The 13971-nt window shown below is 41.6% G+C and overlaps 1 protein-coding gene across 2 annotated transcripts in view; it reads left to right on the top strand.

Annotated features, from left to right (window-relative positions):
* Nucleotides 1–13971, top strand: part of ralyl (RALY RNA binding protein like) — a 44310-nt gene that overhangs the window by 7203 nt on the left and 23136 nt on the right. Inside the window, exon 2 of one of the 2 annotated variants that reach the window (XM_072686922.1) lies at nucleotides 7214–7487. In XM_072686922.1, the coding sequence (XP_072543023.1) occupies nucleotides 7232–7487 (256 nt within the window). In that variant the 5' untranslated portion in view covers nucleotides 7214–7231. Of the gene's footprint in view, nucleotides 1–7213; nucleotides 7492–13971 lie in introns of those variants that run through there. The other variant, XM_072686923.1, reaches the window with a different exon arrangement.

Genomic DNA, 13971 nt, shown 5'->3' with positions numbered 1-13971 from the left:
AAAATTAGGTTTACTGAGCTGAAAAGCAGGCATTCCCAGCATTCAAAGTGAGGGAGATTATCATAAAATATGCCAACTAATACATTTAAACATTATAACTTATAACTGCACTGAACATAAGACTGGCACACAAACCCGCAAGTTCCGTCAAATGAGGTTAGTTAGTAGTCAAGTCAAGTCAAAATTTGTATAGCGCTTTTTACAACTGTTGTCATCACAAAGCAGCTTTACATAATTAGTAATTAGTAAAAGACAGACAAAAAAAGAAATAACATAAGTCATGAAGGATAAAAGACCCCCAGTGAGCAGCCAACGGCGGCAGTGGCAAAGAAAAACTCCCTCAGAGCTGTAGGAAGAAACCTTGGGAGGAACCAAGACTCACAAGGGGGACCCATCCTTCTCTGGTCAGAACTATTTAAACATTATTGATAAAAATGTCCAAACCAGATACAGCAGATAGTTAATAGTGGTGATATTTATAGTGGCAGATAGTTATAGTCCATTTAGGTTTTAACATGGTCATTAAACAGGTAGCAGTGGTAGGAGGGTGTGCCGCTGGTCTGGTATGGGTGGTGATGGTCGGACTGGTAGGTGGCAGCTGATCTGACTCAGGTAGTGGGGGGACCTCAGCGGGCAATCTTCTAGCAGGTCGGGCTGGGTGGCCATTTACTCGGAGAAGGTAAAAAGAGAAAGTTAGTACTGATTTTATGGAGAGCAGAGAATGTTGAGAGAGCCAGAAGGTAACACAGACACGGGAGCACCCTGGAAATGCCAGCATCTATCTGCTCCACCGTCAACAAACCTAAGTGATTGCGTGTCAGCAGCGAGACGACAGCTCCAGCATCTCAGTGTGATACAACAACAGTTTTCAGCTTAGATTTAAAGATTGAGACTGTGTCTGAGTCTCGAACATTATCTGGAAGGTTATTCCAGAGTTGGGGGGATTTATAAGAAAAGGCCTCCCCCTGCTGAGGTTTTCTGAATTTTGGGAACGAGTAAGAAGCCAGCACCTTGAGATCTAAGTTATCTTGATGGTTCGTAATATGTAATAAGATCCTGCAGGTACTCAGGAGCGAGGCCATGTGGGGCTTTATATGTTAATAGAAGAATTTTGTATTCAATCCGGAATTTAACTGGGAGCCAATGAAGTGCTGATAGAACTGGACTGATATGGTCAAATGGTCTAGTTTTAGTAAGGACCCTGGCTGCAGCATTTTGAACCATTCATAATCCCTAATCCATTATCTCAAATGAATGAGAAGAACCCACCTGAAATCTGTAACATTTCCATATCTTCACTTTGGTCGTTGTCCTTTGCAGTTAGAAATGTAGGTAATGTTATTTCTAAGAATGGAGCACCAAAAAGAGATTCACCATCTGTTAAAAGTTAAAGAGTCAATTTTCGGAACTAAATAAAATTCTTTTTGCTTATAGTGTAGGGGTGGAGAGTGCTAGCTTGGACCTGGCAGCAGATTCTGGCCATTTAACAGGTCCGGTCCATTTACCAGGTTCTACATTAGTAGTTTTTTAGAAAGCTTTATTTTTGTAATATGTAATAGAACTTCTGCTCGAAAAAAGTGTATTATTGATTGATTTGCTCAGAATTTCTCATGAAATCCAAGTATGAAATCACCCATATGGAATCACATCATGCCTGGTATTAATTGTGGCTTTTAGGGGATAAAGTTTGCCTAATGGATTCCAGCATGAGGCTAGAAGAGATTGTAGATTACAGCTGCTGATGCCAGTTGGCTATACACACTGTGCTGATGTATAACTATCAGTGTTTGTAACATATATGCAGTATGTGTGTGTGTGTGTGTGTGTGTGTGTGTGTGTGATAGAGAGAGAAAGCTAGTAATGTAAAGGACCACATTTCATCATTTAGTTAAAAGCATGCAGCCAATTAGTCCTCACACCAAAAGCACTCTACTTTCGCATCTCCTCACAGCGCTCTACTGAGCTCTCCCTACTTCAGCTTGATTAAGAGCCTCACTCTCATAGAGTGTGCTGAGCTAAGTGGCATCAGAATTTTCCAGTTCTGCTTTGATGGCGTTCAGACTTGATTGATTTGGAACTTTTAGGTCTTGTTTTTAAACCAGGTCCGTCATGCTTAACGCAACAAGGCTTATTACACTCTAAGGTGTATTACTCAGTAACTACAGGGACTTGTCAGCAGTACTCACACCAGAGTTCTTTCCAGTCTCCAGACAGCCCCAAATATCATCATGGTTGAATCCCAGGTGGCACCAAGCATGACTGCCGTGTTGCTAGCACCTTCATTTGTGACTGACACAAACTTCTAGAAATCAGATCGACGATCACTCACTGCAAACCGGACTTCAGGTTTTACAATGCAGATTCTTTGTTTGTAAACACGGAAGGAGCGCCATTTTCGGCCGCCAATTAGTTAGCTGGAGTCTTTGTGGACATCTTTAACACTTCTCTCACTCTCTCAGTCGTTCCAGCATGTTTCAGACTGGCCACCATTGTCTTTGTTCCCAAGACAACCTCTGACGGCTGAGGAGGTTTGGTATGAATCCCTGCATCTTCAGAACACTCTGCACCTGCACCTACACATCATCAGGGTTCCGCTTCCAAACCTTCTAGTTATGCATCAGCCACCATCTGAGGAGGTCAAGGAGAATTATTAAGGACTCCACCGACCCAAGCCACTGCCTGTTCTCACAGCTGCCCTGCAGAAGGAGGTACAGAAGCATGAAGACAGCTGAACAGTGTAGTATATCACTCCAGTCTGTCACAAAGCTATCTCACTGGTCTCATCACACAAGTTCTCATCACACCTCCACCCTATACACACACACTCTGCATCCTGCACTTACCTGCTTACTGGAGCTGTGACCTCTGCTCATTCACACAGCACCTACAAAGACTTCTCCCCATTCACACTACACTTATCTAGTGTCTATATGTAAACAGTTATGTAAACATTTCAGATTTTAAATCTAACCTGTACATTCTAAACAGTGCAATGATGTTTATATAGAGTATATATAGTGTATATAATGCATGTATAGTGTAAGTTAATGTATGTATTTATGTCTATATGTGTATCTATATTTTTATATATTGTGTTTTACTACTAATGTGAAGGACTATGCAGTTTTCCACACACCTTTACACCTGTGTAATGTGATTTGATTTTGATATGAGTTTCTAGGCCGATTGAACTTATTTTAACACATGCACATCACATATACATTCAATATATGGACAAAAGTATATAGTATCGGGACACCTACACATTACACCTACAGGAGCTTTTATGTTTGATAGGTTTAATAGGGCCGTTAAGATTTCCCTTCTCTAAGGAGCATAGGTGAACTTTACTAGGCCAACATCTCTTCACATACAGAGACAGGGCCTCCTTGCCCCATAGAAAACAAAATCATTAAATGTTCTTCAGCCTTTATTTAGCCTTCTAGGAAGAAGCAGTGCAAAGTCCAGCAGCGTGAGGAGAACCAAGAACCCAACCAGCTCAATATCTAAAAATAGTAGTCTTAGGAACAGTAGGGGGCCTTACAATGAACACACAATGTTCTTTGATGTTTAGATACAAAGATACACTCACTGTGCACTTTATCAGGAAGTCTTTATTAATACTCAGTAGGGCCCCCTTTTTTCTCAAAACATCCTCGATTTTTCATGGCATGGATTCTACAGTTGATGGATGAATGGATTTCAGCTTCTGTCTGGGATGCTCTGCCAACTCCAGCCCTTTTTGTCCATTTACAGGTATGAAACAGCCGCTGCATTCTCAAGCCAGCTTGAGGTGTTAGTGGCGACTGAAGAAGCCCTTCCCCACCAAGAGATCCAAGAGAAAACTCGGCTCCCTTTTTGCCAATATCAGAGGCCCTTGTACTGTGCTTAAGCATGATTGCCCTTGCCCCCATTCCCCTCGCTGGCCTGCGTTCATATTGCGCTTATACATTCCGGACCAGAACATGTTTGGAGTTTTTTCAGACGCACTGATACATACTTTGGAAGGGAGATGTGCTCCATCATGGTATGGTTTGCCTAGTGGGAGTACACCCTACGTACCAGTCACAGTCACCAAACTACTGGGTTCTCCTGAGGTAAATTGGGGTGGGGGGCATACAACTGGTGCATCCTGTTACGGCACCACCAAGTGCTCTGGAGAGCAACAGCAGACTGGCACCTCCAGTCCCCGTGCCATTGGTTCCATCTGCTCTGTCTGCCATCACCTGCAGGGGTGGTACCCAAAAGACCAGTAGCTGGAACTATGCTGCAGCTAGAGCCCCAGGGGGTTCCCTTGAGGATTCCCAATGTGTTGTCACAGACGTCCTTTGATTATCATTCTGTGCCTTCTGTGTATTGTTCATTTTGGCATGTCTTGTTCTTAGAAGTGTTCCCTGGTTTCTGTAGTCACCCATGTCCCAGTCCCGATGATTGTTACTCAGTTAGTGTCTGAACCACTAATATAGTTTGTCCTTGCCCCCATTCAAATGCAGATGTTCCGGCCTGTGGTCATAGTTCAGTTCCATGCCCAGTGTCCTGTTCCTTGTCCAGCCTAGTGTTCTGTTTCCAGTGCCTGACTCCTGTCGTGTCTCTCTTGTCTTATCTCTTCACCCATGTTTGTATTGCCCCTTGTTATGTTTCCCTGGCCTCACACCTACGCCTGCCCCTTGGGTGTTTTTGGTCATGTGTCTCAGGAGTGGTGTCTCTCTGTCAGGCTACACCACACGTCTGCACTGTCTTTGGTGTTCACCTCCCTGCTTTCCAGTATCTGTCATACCCCGTCTGCCTGTCTTTGTTTGTATTAGTTTGTCATTTGCCTTGGTCTGTGTCTTGTCCCTTTGTCTCTGCATTTGTCCCGCCTATGGACTGTTCCTCCTTCTTAGCCCTGCCCTCTTGTTTTTCCTTCAGGTGTGCTGTGTTAGTGTTCATTTATATCTAATCCTTGTGGTTTCTTTAATATCAATAAATCGTCTGCACTTACGTGACACCAGGATGTGGGCCCTTTAAGGTGAATTTATTGTTGAGCATGAGATGGCCCAATACGTTTTTGTGGTACCGTATTCTATTCATGTGGAAATGAACACATTTAAGTAAAGTAACTTCTGTGTATTACCTATGTCAGTGTATCAGTGGCTGTGGTGTATCTGTATTGTGACCTTTGAAAGAGATAGGGGGAGTGTATTATCTGCCATGTGACTGCCTGTCTTTTTGAGTGTGAACTTCACACCTTTCAGAAAACCCCAGCCACGCCGCGATCCACTCTGGTGTCAACACATTAAAGCTCACACAGTTTGCACTGCAGCGCAGGCTTACTCAGGAAAGCACTTTTCAAGCCTGTGACATTCTGAAAGATATAAAAGGAATGTGAGAGGGCCGCTGAGCAGTAGGGGGTTATTCACTTTCCCTCAATGAAAAACAACTCACGTACATTTTTCAACCCAATTTTCTCTGCAATTTTAGTCATTTCCAACACCTGCCCAGTAACTAGGATCCCCCCCTTTCACTCCTTGCTAACAACACTGGGAGGGTGAAGGCTGGCATGTCCTTCCCTTCTAGTTACATGAAGAAACCAAACAGGCCTTTTTAGTTCTATATTGCAGTTTCTGAAATTAGTTAATAGCTAGATAATTAGATAATAGCTAGATATTAATCGTTTTTGTTAATTAGCTAGGTTGATAGATAGATAGGTTTTGTTAACCGCACTGTAGATCTTTTTTCGTGATCAAATTGCTGTAAAAAAAAAATATATATATATATATAATGTGACAATAAAATGTATCTCTGTGTTACCCTAAAAAAACGCATGTGACCACTCGGTTGAGTTGCCTAGTTAGGGTAAACAGATTTGAACACTATTGCTAGTTCACCATAAACAAAGCACAAGATCATATCACCATTTTCTTTGCTTGACTGCTGTGTGTCCTCAATAAAACTCGTCCTCTCACTCTCTACATTGACAATGTTGCTGTCTGTCCTTCCCCATTGTGTCATCCTCAATTCAGCTCTCTTACTTTGTGCCCATATCACCTCTGTAGTTAAGACTTCTTTTTTCACCTCTCACCTTTCGCAACATCACCAAAATCAGACCATCTCTCAGCCTGTTGCTGATACTCTTATCCATGCCTTCATTTCCTGTTTGGGCTACTGCAACTCCCTTCTAGCTGGCATCAGCTCCTCCCCCGTTCCAGGTGGTCCAGAACTGCTGCTGTCGCCTCCCTCACACCCGCTCCCATCATCACATCACACCCGTTCTTCAACATCTCCACGATCTTCCGGTTTAAAATGTGCACATAGATTTTAGCAAGTTAGACCTGTTGATGGTCTTTGGCATAGGCCCCATCGTCAGCCTAGGTCTTGCAACATCCTGACTCTTGCAGATCCTGCCGAACTTAGAGGCAGGGGGAAAGAGCCTACCTCCGGGCAGCCATCAGGACCAAACTGGTGGCAGTGGGGAGGAAGGAGGGTGAGACGTGTCATCACTTCTGAAATTAGCAAAAAAGGGTCTTTTAACACAGGTTGGTGATTGGCTGAAGAAAGGTGGCACTGCATTAGAGTCTCCAAGTAGAACTTTCACTTATGGTAAACAGAAGTGAACGCTATTATTAGCTTACCATAAACACTGCACATGAGCATCATCATCATCATCGTCATTACCAATTTGTGCACTGATAATTGTAAACATTTTTGCGGGTTTTGAAAAGTGCTGTATAAGAATAAATTATTATTATTATTATTATAGCTGAGCCTCATCGAAAAACACTGCAGATTTATTAGCTATAGCTACAGTTAACTAGATAGGTAGGTATCTATATTACATTTTACTCAAACAAAGAGTATATGAGGCTGTAATTAAAGAGACTGACATGTGTCCATTTTTGTTGACACAGTGAACTTGATTATATTCTAAATTATAATTTTATTGTATCAGTGACAAAGTGTTCTGTAATACACGTTATACGCTAACTGGGCAAGTCAACCAGCTGATTGATTCAAAAGAAAATAATAAAAATGAGGATCCAAGAATACAATTTCTATAAATGTATCAATAAAATGATCAGTAATAATAATAATGTCTATGCAAATGTATTTCTTATATGACATCTTAGATTACTTAGATTACTCTTCTTTCTGGTTCTGTGTGAATTAGTAGAGCTCAGAACCCACAGTGTGCTGTCTTATCTGGCTGTTTTGTTTGTGTGTGTGTGTGTTTCAGCACTCCAGAGTGAGGAGGATGACTGGCAAGACTCAAACCAGCAACGTGACGAATAAGACGGACCCTCGCTCGCGCCACTCCAGAGTCTTCATCGGGAATCTCAACACCACCGTGGTCAAGAAGTCTGATATTGAGCTCATCTTTGCAAAGTATGGCAAAATCACCGGCTGCTCAGTGCACAAGGGCTTCGCCTTCGTCCAGTACGCCAGTGAAAGGAACGCCCGCTCTGCTGTGGCCGGGGAGAACGCCAGGGTCATCGCCGGACAGCCTCTGGGTCAGTGAGTAACCTGTTTTAACCGGATTTGGTGCAGACTTTGCAATGTTCACAGCAAGATATGCTGGAGCTCATAAAGCAGTAAGTGAAAAAACAGACTAGGTGTTTTGCACTGAGGTTGACTGTAAGCATATAGTCCAGCTTATACTCGAGGAAAACTCCGGAGACCAAGCGGCTTACACAGAAGGATACACAGACGCAAACTTGATGAACTCAAAACGGTGCCATAACCCCGTCACCAAACACCCAAATGAGCCAAATGAGCCTAAACATCGTATAGCCCAACAGGGGCTCTTACAGCCAACAAGCACATGCAAAACCAACACCATAGTGTCCTTGGGTCAACCTTCCTGTGCCAGGTCTCCCTCACATGGACCACCCGAGCCCTTTTTAAAGCCCTCCTAGAGCACGCTCTTTTGATCGCCTCCAGGTAGGGCTCCTTAGGGAGGACCTCAGCGGCCGCCACAACTGCTGCAGTTCTTATCATTAGGCTTTCTTCACACAGATGGTTGACTTGAGAATCCTCTAAACAATGGTTGCCCTGCTGTGCATTTTAAATTAAACTTGGGGTTGCACCTTCTTCCTCTCCATGCGTGTGCACATTCACACACACACACACACACACACACACACTCCTCTTTCATGAGGCGTTGGGGTCACACAGCACACTTAATCCTGTCGCGCACTGAAATGTCAGTTCATTGTAGCGCTGCCGTGGCACGCACGTTTAAACCTCTGCAGACTGCAGTCGGCCTGAGGTGTGCATATGGCGCTCTATTGCATTATGTGTAATTCACTCAAATGATGTTAGAAATAATATATATATTAATACTGTAGTAGATTTACAGAGGCACACATTAAAAGTGCCATAGATTTCATTAATTGCGTATTAAAAATGCTCTGAAATAGTACATATGTGACTTTAGCTTTACAAGTCAATTTACAACCCTGTTATGTTGCCTCTGAATGAAACACAGCGATTTTCCTTTGCTCTGCTTTTATTGTCTGTTTAACGGCCTACGATATCTGTAGAACAGCCTGGAATCCTGCATAGGTTTGTTTTAAGCACAGTAAGAGGAACATTGTACTTTACTGTGTAACGGTGTCAATCTTGCTGGAAGGTGTTGTCTTACTGGCGTGGTGTGTGGTCAGCTAGCTAAAGACACTGTAGCCTGTTGGCGGAGTTAACTCTTTTTTTTGTCCTATCACCTGCTTACTTCCTCCGGTCCTCCGGTCAGACTACTGTTAGCTTTTAGCCTCTTAGGGTTTTTGCCTTTAGACTTAAAAGCCACTACTAGTGGGCTTTTAAGTCTGGTTACTGGGCTGGTTGCTCAACTATGCCAAAGTAAATACAGCATTCAGCTGTCATAGTTTGTATGTATTGTATTTATTGTCTATACAACCTGTCTTGTGTCTTGACTGTTTTCCTTGTACTATTGTATGTCCAACCTATTCTGTACCTTTGACTAAGCCTAACAGTGTTTGATTGTAGAGCTGGGCAATATGTATTTATCATACTGTGATTAATTCTGTTATAGTGAAAACAATATGCTTTTCTAAGCATATCAAGAATACTGTTAGTGCTTAATAAACACTGATCAGCTGCAGGTTTAATTACAAACAGTGTAATTAGACTGGTTTAATTAGATGAAGTGCAGCAGAGGTTGAATAAAAATCACTGTGTTCAGTACAGGAGAGTCTCTGAATAGTAGTTTATAGGAATCTGTCGCTACTAATGATAAATATTGTTTAGCTCGAAAAAAGTCTTTAAATATTGCAAAATATGGTATTTTTACCATATTGCCCAGCCCTATTTGGTTGTACTGTGGTTGTAGTTATGACAATAGAGTTGAATTAAATATGTAACAGGGTTTAACATTAAGCTTTTTTTGGTGAACTTGTCCAAAGGACACAGACCTAAACGTAGCACCATTTGCAAATGACTGCTGAATTACATACTATTTTTAAAATGTTACAGTCTGCACTGAGCACTTTCTAATATGTGTGGGAGAGAGAAAGCGAGACTCAAAGCTTCACACACACCCCTCTCTCCTCTCGTGGTTTTCCGAGGTAAATCAGCGAATGCAAAGTGACCAGCTGGAGTGCTAACATGTGGCAAAAGTCATTCAATTACAAACTGTAACCAGCTAGCGTTAACCAAGTGAAAGGTCTTTTTACACAGAAGGTGAGAAACTCTATTCGTGTCTCCCCTCTTCCTGAATAAAAAGTCAGCACAGCTTGCTTCATACAGCAGGCTGAAAATTGCCTGCTTTATTTGTGTAGGAACCTTGATGACTGGCTAGTAGAGCTAGCCTGGTCCAGCATAGACTTTAAACACAAAAACAGAAATTTAAAAATAAGAAAAATAAAATAAACATATGTATTAAATGTATTTAATACATATGTTTTTAATGTATTTAATCTGCGTAAATTAAACAGAGTGAACGTTGCTAATAAATATCCACATCTGGAGAGAGTTAAAAGCGCCATAGAAGCACAGGCCTAGCCCAGCCTAGCTTAACTTTTAACAGTGTAACAAGAACTTTATATAATTTTGCCCCAAGTCATACTGGATAGTATTTCTGTCCTCTTGGCGTTCAGTCAGTACAGTCTGTGATTAGATTCACTTAGTGCTTTACCCAGGCTTTTTAGCTTTTTGGCCATTGGTACAAAATTTTTAAAAAGTTTTAACCTCTCTGTAACCAGCTAGAACTGGACACTTCTCAATTTCCAGAACAAAGGAAGAACGTCAGATCAGAAAGCAAATGACACAGGCTGTTGGACCAGACAAAATACACTACTCATTTTTACAACACCATGACCATACTGCCCAAGGTTAGAATGTGAATGACTGGAAACATACCCTCATAGAAAGAAGCCATAATTATACACATACCTAAGCTGTGCATGGACCAGTGGGGCCCAAACAGCTATGGATCCCATAGCTTTAAGCAACTGCTATCGCAAAACTGTGTTCAATAGCTTTCTAGTTTGGAAAAATAGCTAGAAGCTAAAACCCACAAAAAGAAATCTGAACCACATGGGTTTTTATAAAGGACGCCTACCTATTTCCTTCTCCAGTTTCCTGTCAAACACAGTTCAAAGTCAGAACAGGCACCCCAATGTCAAAAAATGAGCCACAAGAAAGCATTCATTTCAGAATAACAATTAATCAACAAAATTGCAAACTGAATATCTGGAGCAGATAAACATGAGCCAATTGGTACCACGCTTAAAGCCAGGCATTGGCTAGAGGGGTACAAAGCCCCCCAGCACTGAGGTGTGGAGCAGTGGAACTGTGTTCTCTGGAATGACGGTGCTCAATCCACTACTTCTGAAATGAGTTAGGGACGAAGTGGGGTGGTGATCATCCAACATCCTGACCTCGCTAACACTCTTGTCTTTGAATGCACTCAATTCCTTGTCTAGTAGTCTCTGGACAGTAGAGACAATTACTCCAACCAAAGCAGGAGAATATCTGAGCAGGTGTCCCAGTACTTTTCTTCATATAGTGTATGTAGCCACGTTGACAACCTCTGTGTTTGCTACAAAGGACAAAACATCTATATACATCTATACAGATTCAAATATTGGATATGGTCCATCACCCAGGACTGGTGGCCTTTAGAACTTCTCTTTTTTAAATTCTCTACAGACAAGATCAGAAAACTGTATAATAGATGATTGCAACTAGCTCTACAATCAAAGCAGATCAACGCAACATACACCACTTTAACACTATTAGACAACACCCACATTTTTAGGCTTGAATAAAACCATGCTTGAAACACCTTAATTTTTAGCTCGGACATAATATCCCAGACAGCCAACACCAACATTTCCTCATGGAACCTGAAAAGACTTAACAGCAACCACCCACCCACAGGAATACCAAATGAAATTCCTCTATATAAGACACAGGATCCCTTTCTACACCCCTCCCTATACACAAAACGACCAAAAACCAATAATCGAGTATCTGCTGCCATGGTGACTGGACACAAGGAATATGGAATAATTATCCCAGGACAAAACTCCATATATTAGTGCTGAAGCTTATGTGATGCTTATAGGACTAGAATACATGGATAAAACACAGAAGCAAAATGTTTTGATATGTAGAGATTCCAAATCTTGTCTCCAGACTCACTAAGCCATGGGAACGAATCAGACGATTATAGGAGACATCATCTCTGAAGTATATTCCCTCCAGAAACAGAACCACAGCATAATGTTTTGCTGGATATATCAGGCTGTTGCAGAATGGATTGCAATGACAAAGCAGACAATAAAGCCTGGAATCTAAGAACCCAAAACCGGCAAATTCTACCAACTATGTGCCCATATATCAAACAATGGAAAAAAGACAATAAACTGGATGAACTCTACCCAAGCTGTGTCTGAAACTGTGCCCTATTCACTATCCCCTGCTTGCAAAAATCCAGATACAGAATTTGACAAGATGTCTGACTTCCTCACAGAAGCTGTGCGAATCTTCAAACCGACCAATGCAATGGATGATGGGTATCCCATGTCCATTTCGTGTTTAAAGGAAGCAACAACCAACTTTGAGAACTGTTGGGATTAGACTATCTACGATATACAAGGTGCTGATTGGGACACACAGGACCCACTCATACGTTCCTGGTCAACTAACCCAACCCTTGGCACTAACCCAAACATGAACAAATCATTCAGCCATAAAAAGCATACTCTAGAACTGTTCAAACTACATTGCCATGAAACATCATCTCTACTTTGCAGAGACACTAAAATAAATATATAAACATATATAAACATATCAACTAATTAAGAAACACATTTAGAGAAAATATGGCATTGTAAAAAAGAGGTAATGTTTTTGACAAAGCATCACAGGGCAGTGAATCATAACATGGCAGTGTATCCAGGATCAAATCTGACTGCTAACAAACTGAAACACCACAGCTGAATAGAGATGCTTAAGAATTCTACCCCAGTGTTGTGTCATTAGCAAAATATCAGGAGCAGGAAAAACACAGAACCCTGGATTACAAAGGGAGGCTCCTGGATCAGAGGTGTCTGGAGTAGCCTAAGCCCACACTCAAGTAAAAGAATGCTTACTGCAGTGAGATAATGACTCCAGTTAAAGTAAATCTGTCTCAAAAGCCCCAAAAGTCCCAAAATATTCTAAAGAGAAAAACTAAATGAAAAATTAAAAGGAGAATATCACAGAAAATCACATTTCCCTCCCTTTCTTGAAATAAATTTTGAAGAGTTTGAAGTTGGCATTTAGGGAAGCTCTCAATATGGTCCATACAGGTGTTGATGCAAGTTAATAAAGCCAGAATTAGGCCACCCCCCCCCCCCCAACTTTCAGATATAGCAGAAATATTAGGTGGGTGATGGATGACAACTAGTTTTGTCCATGTTAATCTCTATTTCACATCTATTCACATGACAAAAGGACAGAATACTGCTTGTATGTGAGTCAAAAACAGTAGACCTGTGTAACTTTTTTCAGGATTTTTTCAGGAGTATCATGACATTCCAAAATAAGTGTAAATTTTTGTGATGTCTTTGTTTTGTTTTTGCTTTGTTTTCGTATCACATTTTGAAATGTGATATGTAGCTTCAAACAGCAGCCTCCAGCAGAAAATACACTAGTGTAATCAACACAGGGGCGCGACTTTTTGAGACTTTTTCGGCCACGTCCACACATATCCAGAATTTTTGTTTTCCTCTCTGTCTCTAGCAAAGTCTTTCTATTCTCACTAGACTGTCGAAACTGCCCCAAGATGCTTCTGTCAGTATGCCAGTGCAGCAAGGACGTTAAAAGCTTACAAAGTTTGATGTCAAGTTCCTGAAGAAGCAAGCGTAACAGCCAAAATAGACATAAATACAGCAGGTTTTCAAAACCTCCATCTCGGAGGATAAGAGCAATAGTCAAAGTTTCTCCACGCATCCTGTGATTGTGGTGGGCTTGTCTAAACAAAGGTCCCAATCCAGCCATAACCACTAGTGAAACCACTAGTAACATCAAAAGACCAGACTAGACTGCTATAAACCTGTCTATAAAGGCCTGTCCAGTTCTGCCAAAAGTTTCCTTAAATTATGATAGAAAGACTGATTTGAGTGCGAAGAAATCCTGACCTTAAGCCAGTTGAGCAGCTTTTCACTTCCTAAAAAAGGAACTGAGGGCTGAAAGACCCTCAAACAAGCAGCAGCTGAAGGCAGCTACAGTAAAGGCCTGGCAAAGCCTCTCAATGGAACAAACTCAGCTTTTGTTGAAGTCCTTGATTTCCAGACTCCAGGCAGTCAGTGACGGCAAAGGATTTGCGTCTAAGCATTAAAATAATCCTTAGAATTTTGTTAGTTTTGTTAGTTTGTCCAATTCCTGAACAGTCAATGCAAAGATGGTGGTTGTGTACAGAGGCATAATTGCAAAAATTGTGTCACTGTCCAAATACTTCTACTACTTAATTCTGTCCTGGCTGTACTTCAG

This window comes from Salminus brasiliensis, chromosome 9, assembly GCF_030463535.1.
Source record: "Salminus brasiliensis chromosome 9, fSalBra1.hap2, whole genome shotgun sequence".
Lineage (NCBI taxonomy): Eukaryota > Metazoa > Chordata > Actinopteri > Characiformes > Bryconidae > Salminus > Salminus brasiliensis.
Note: the sequence above shows the minus strand (reverse complement) of the source record. Positions and strands in the feature narration are given on the sequence as shown.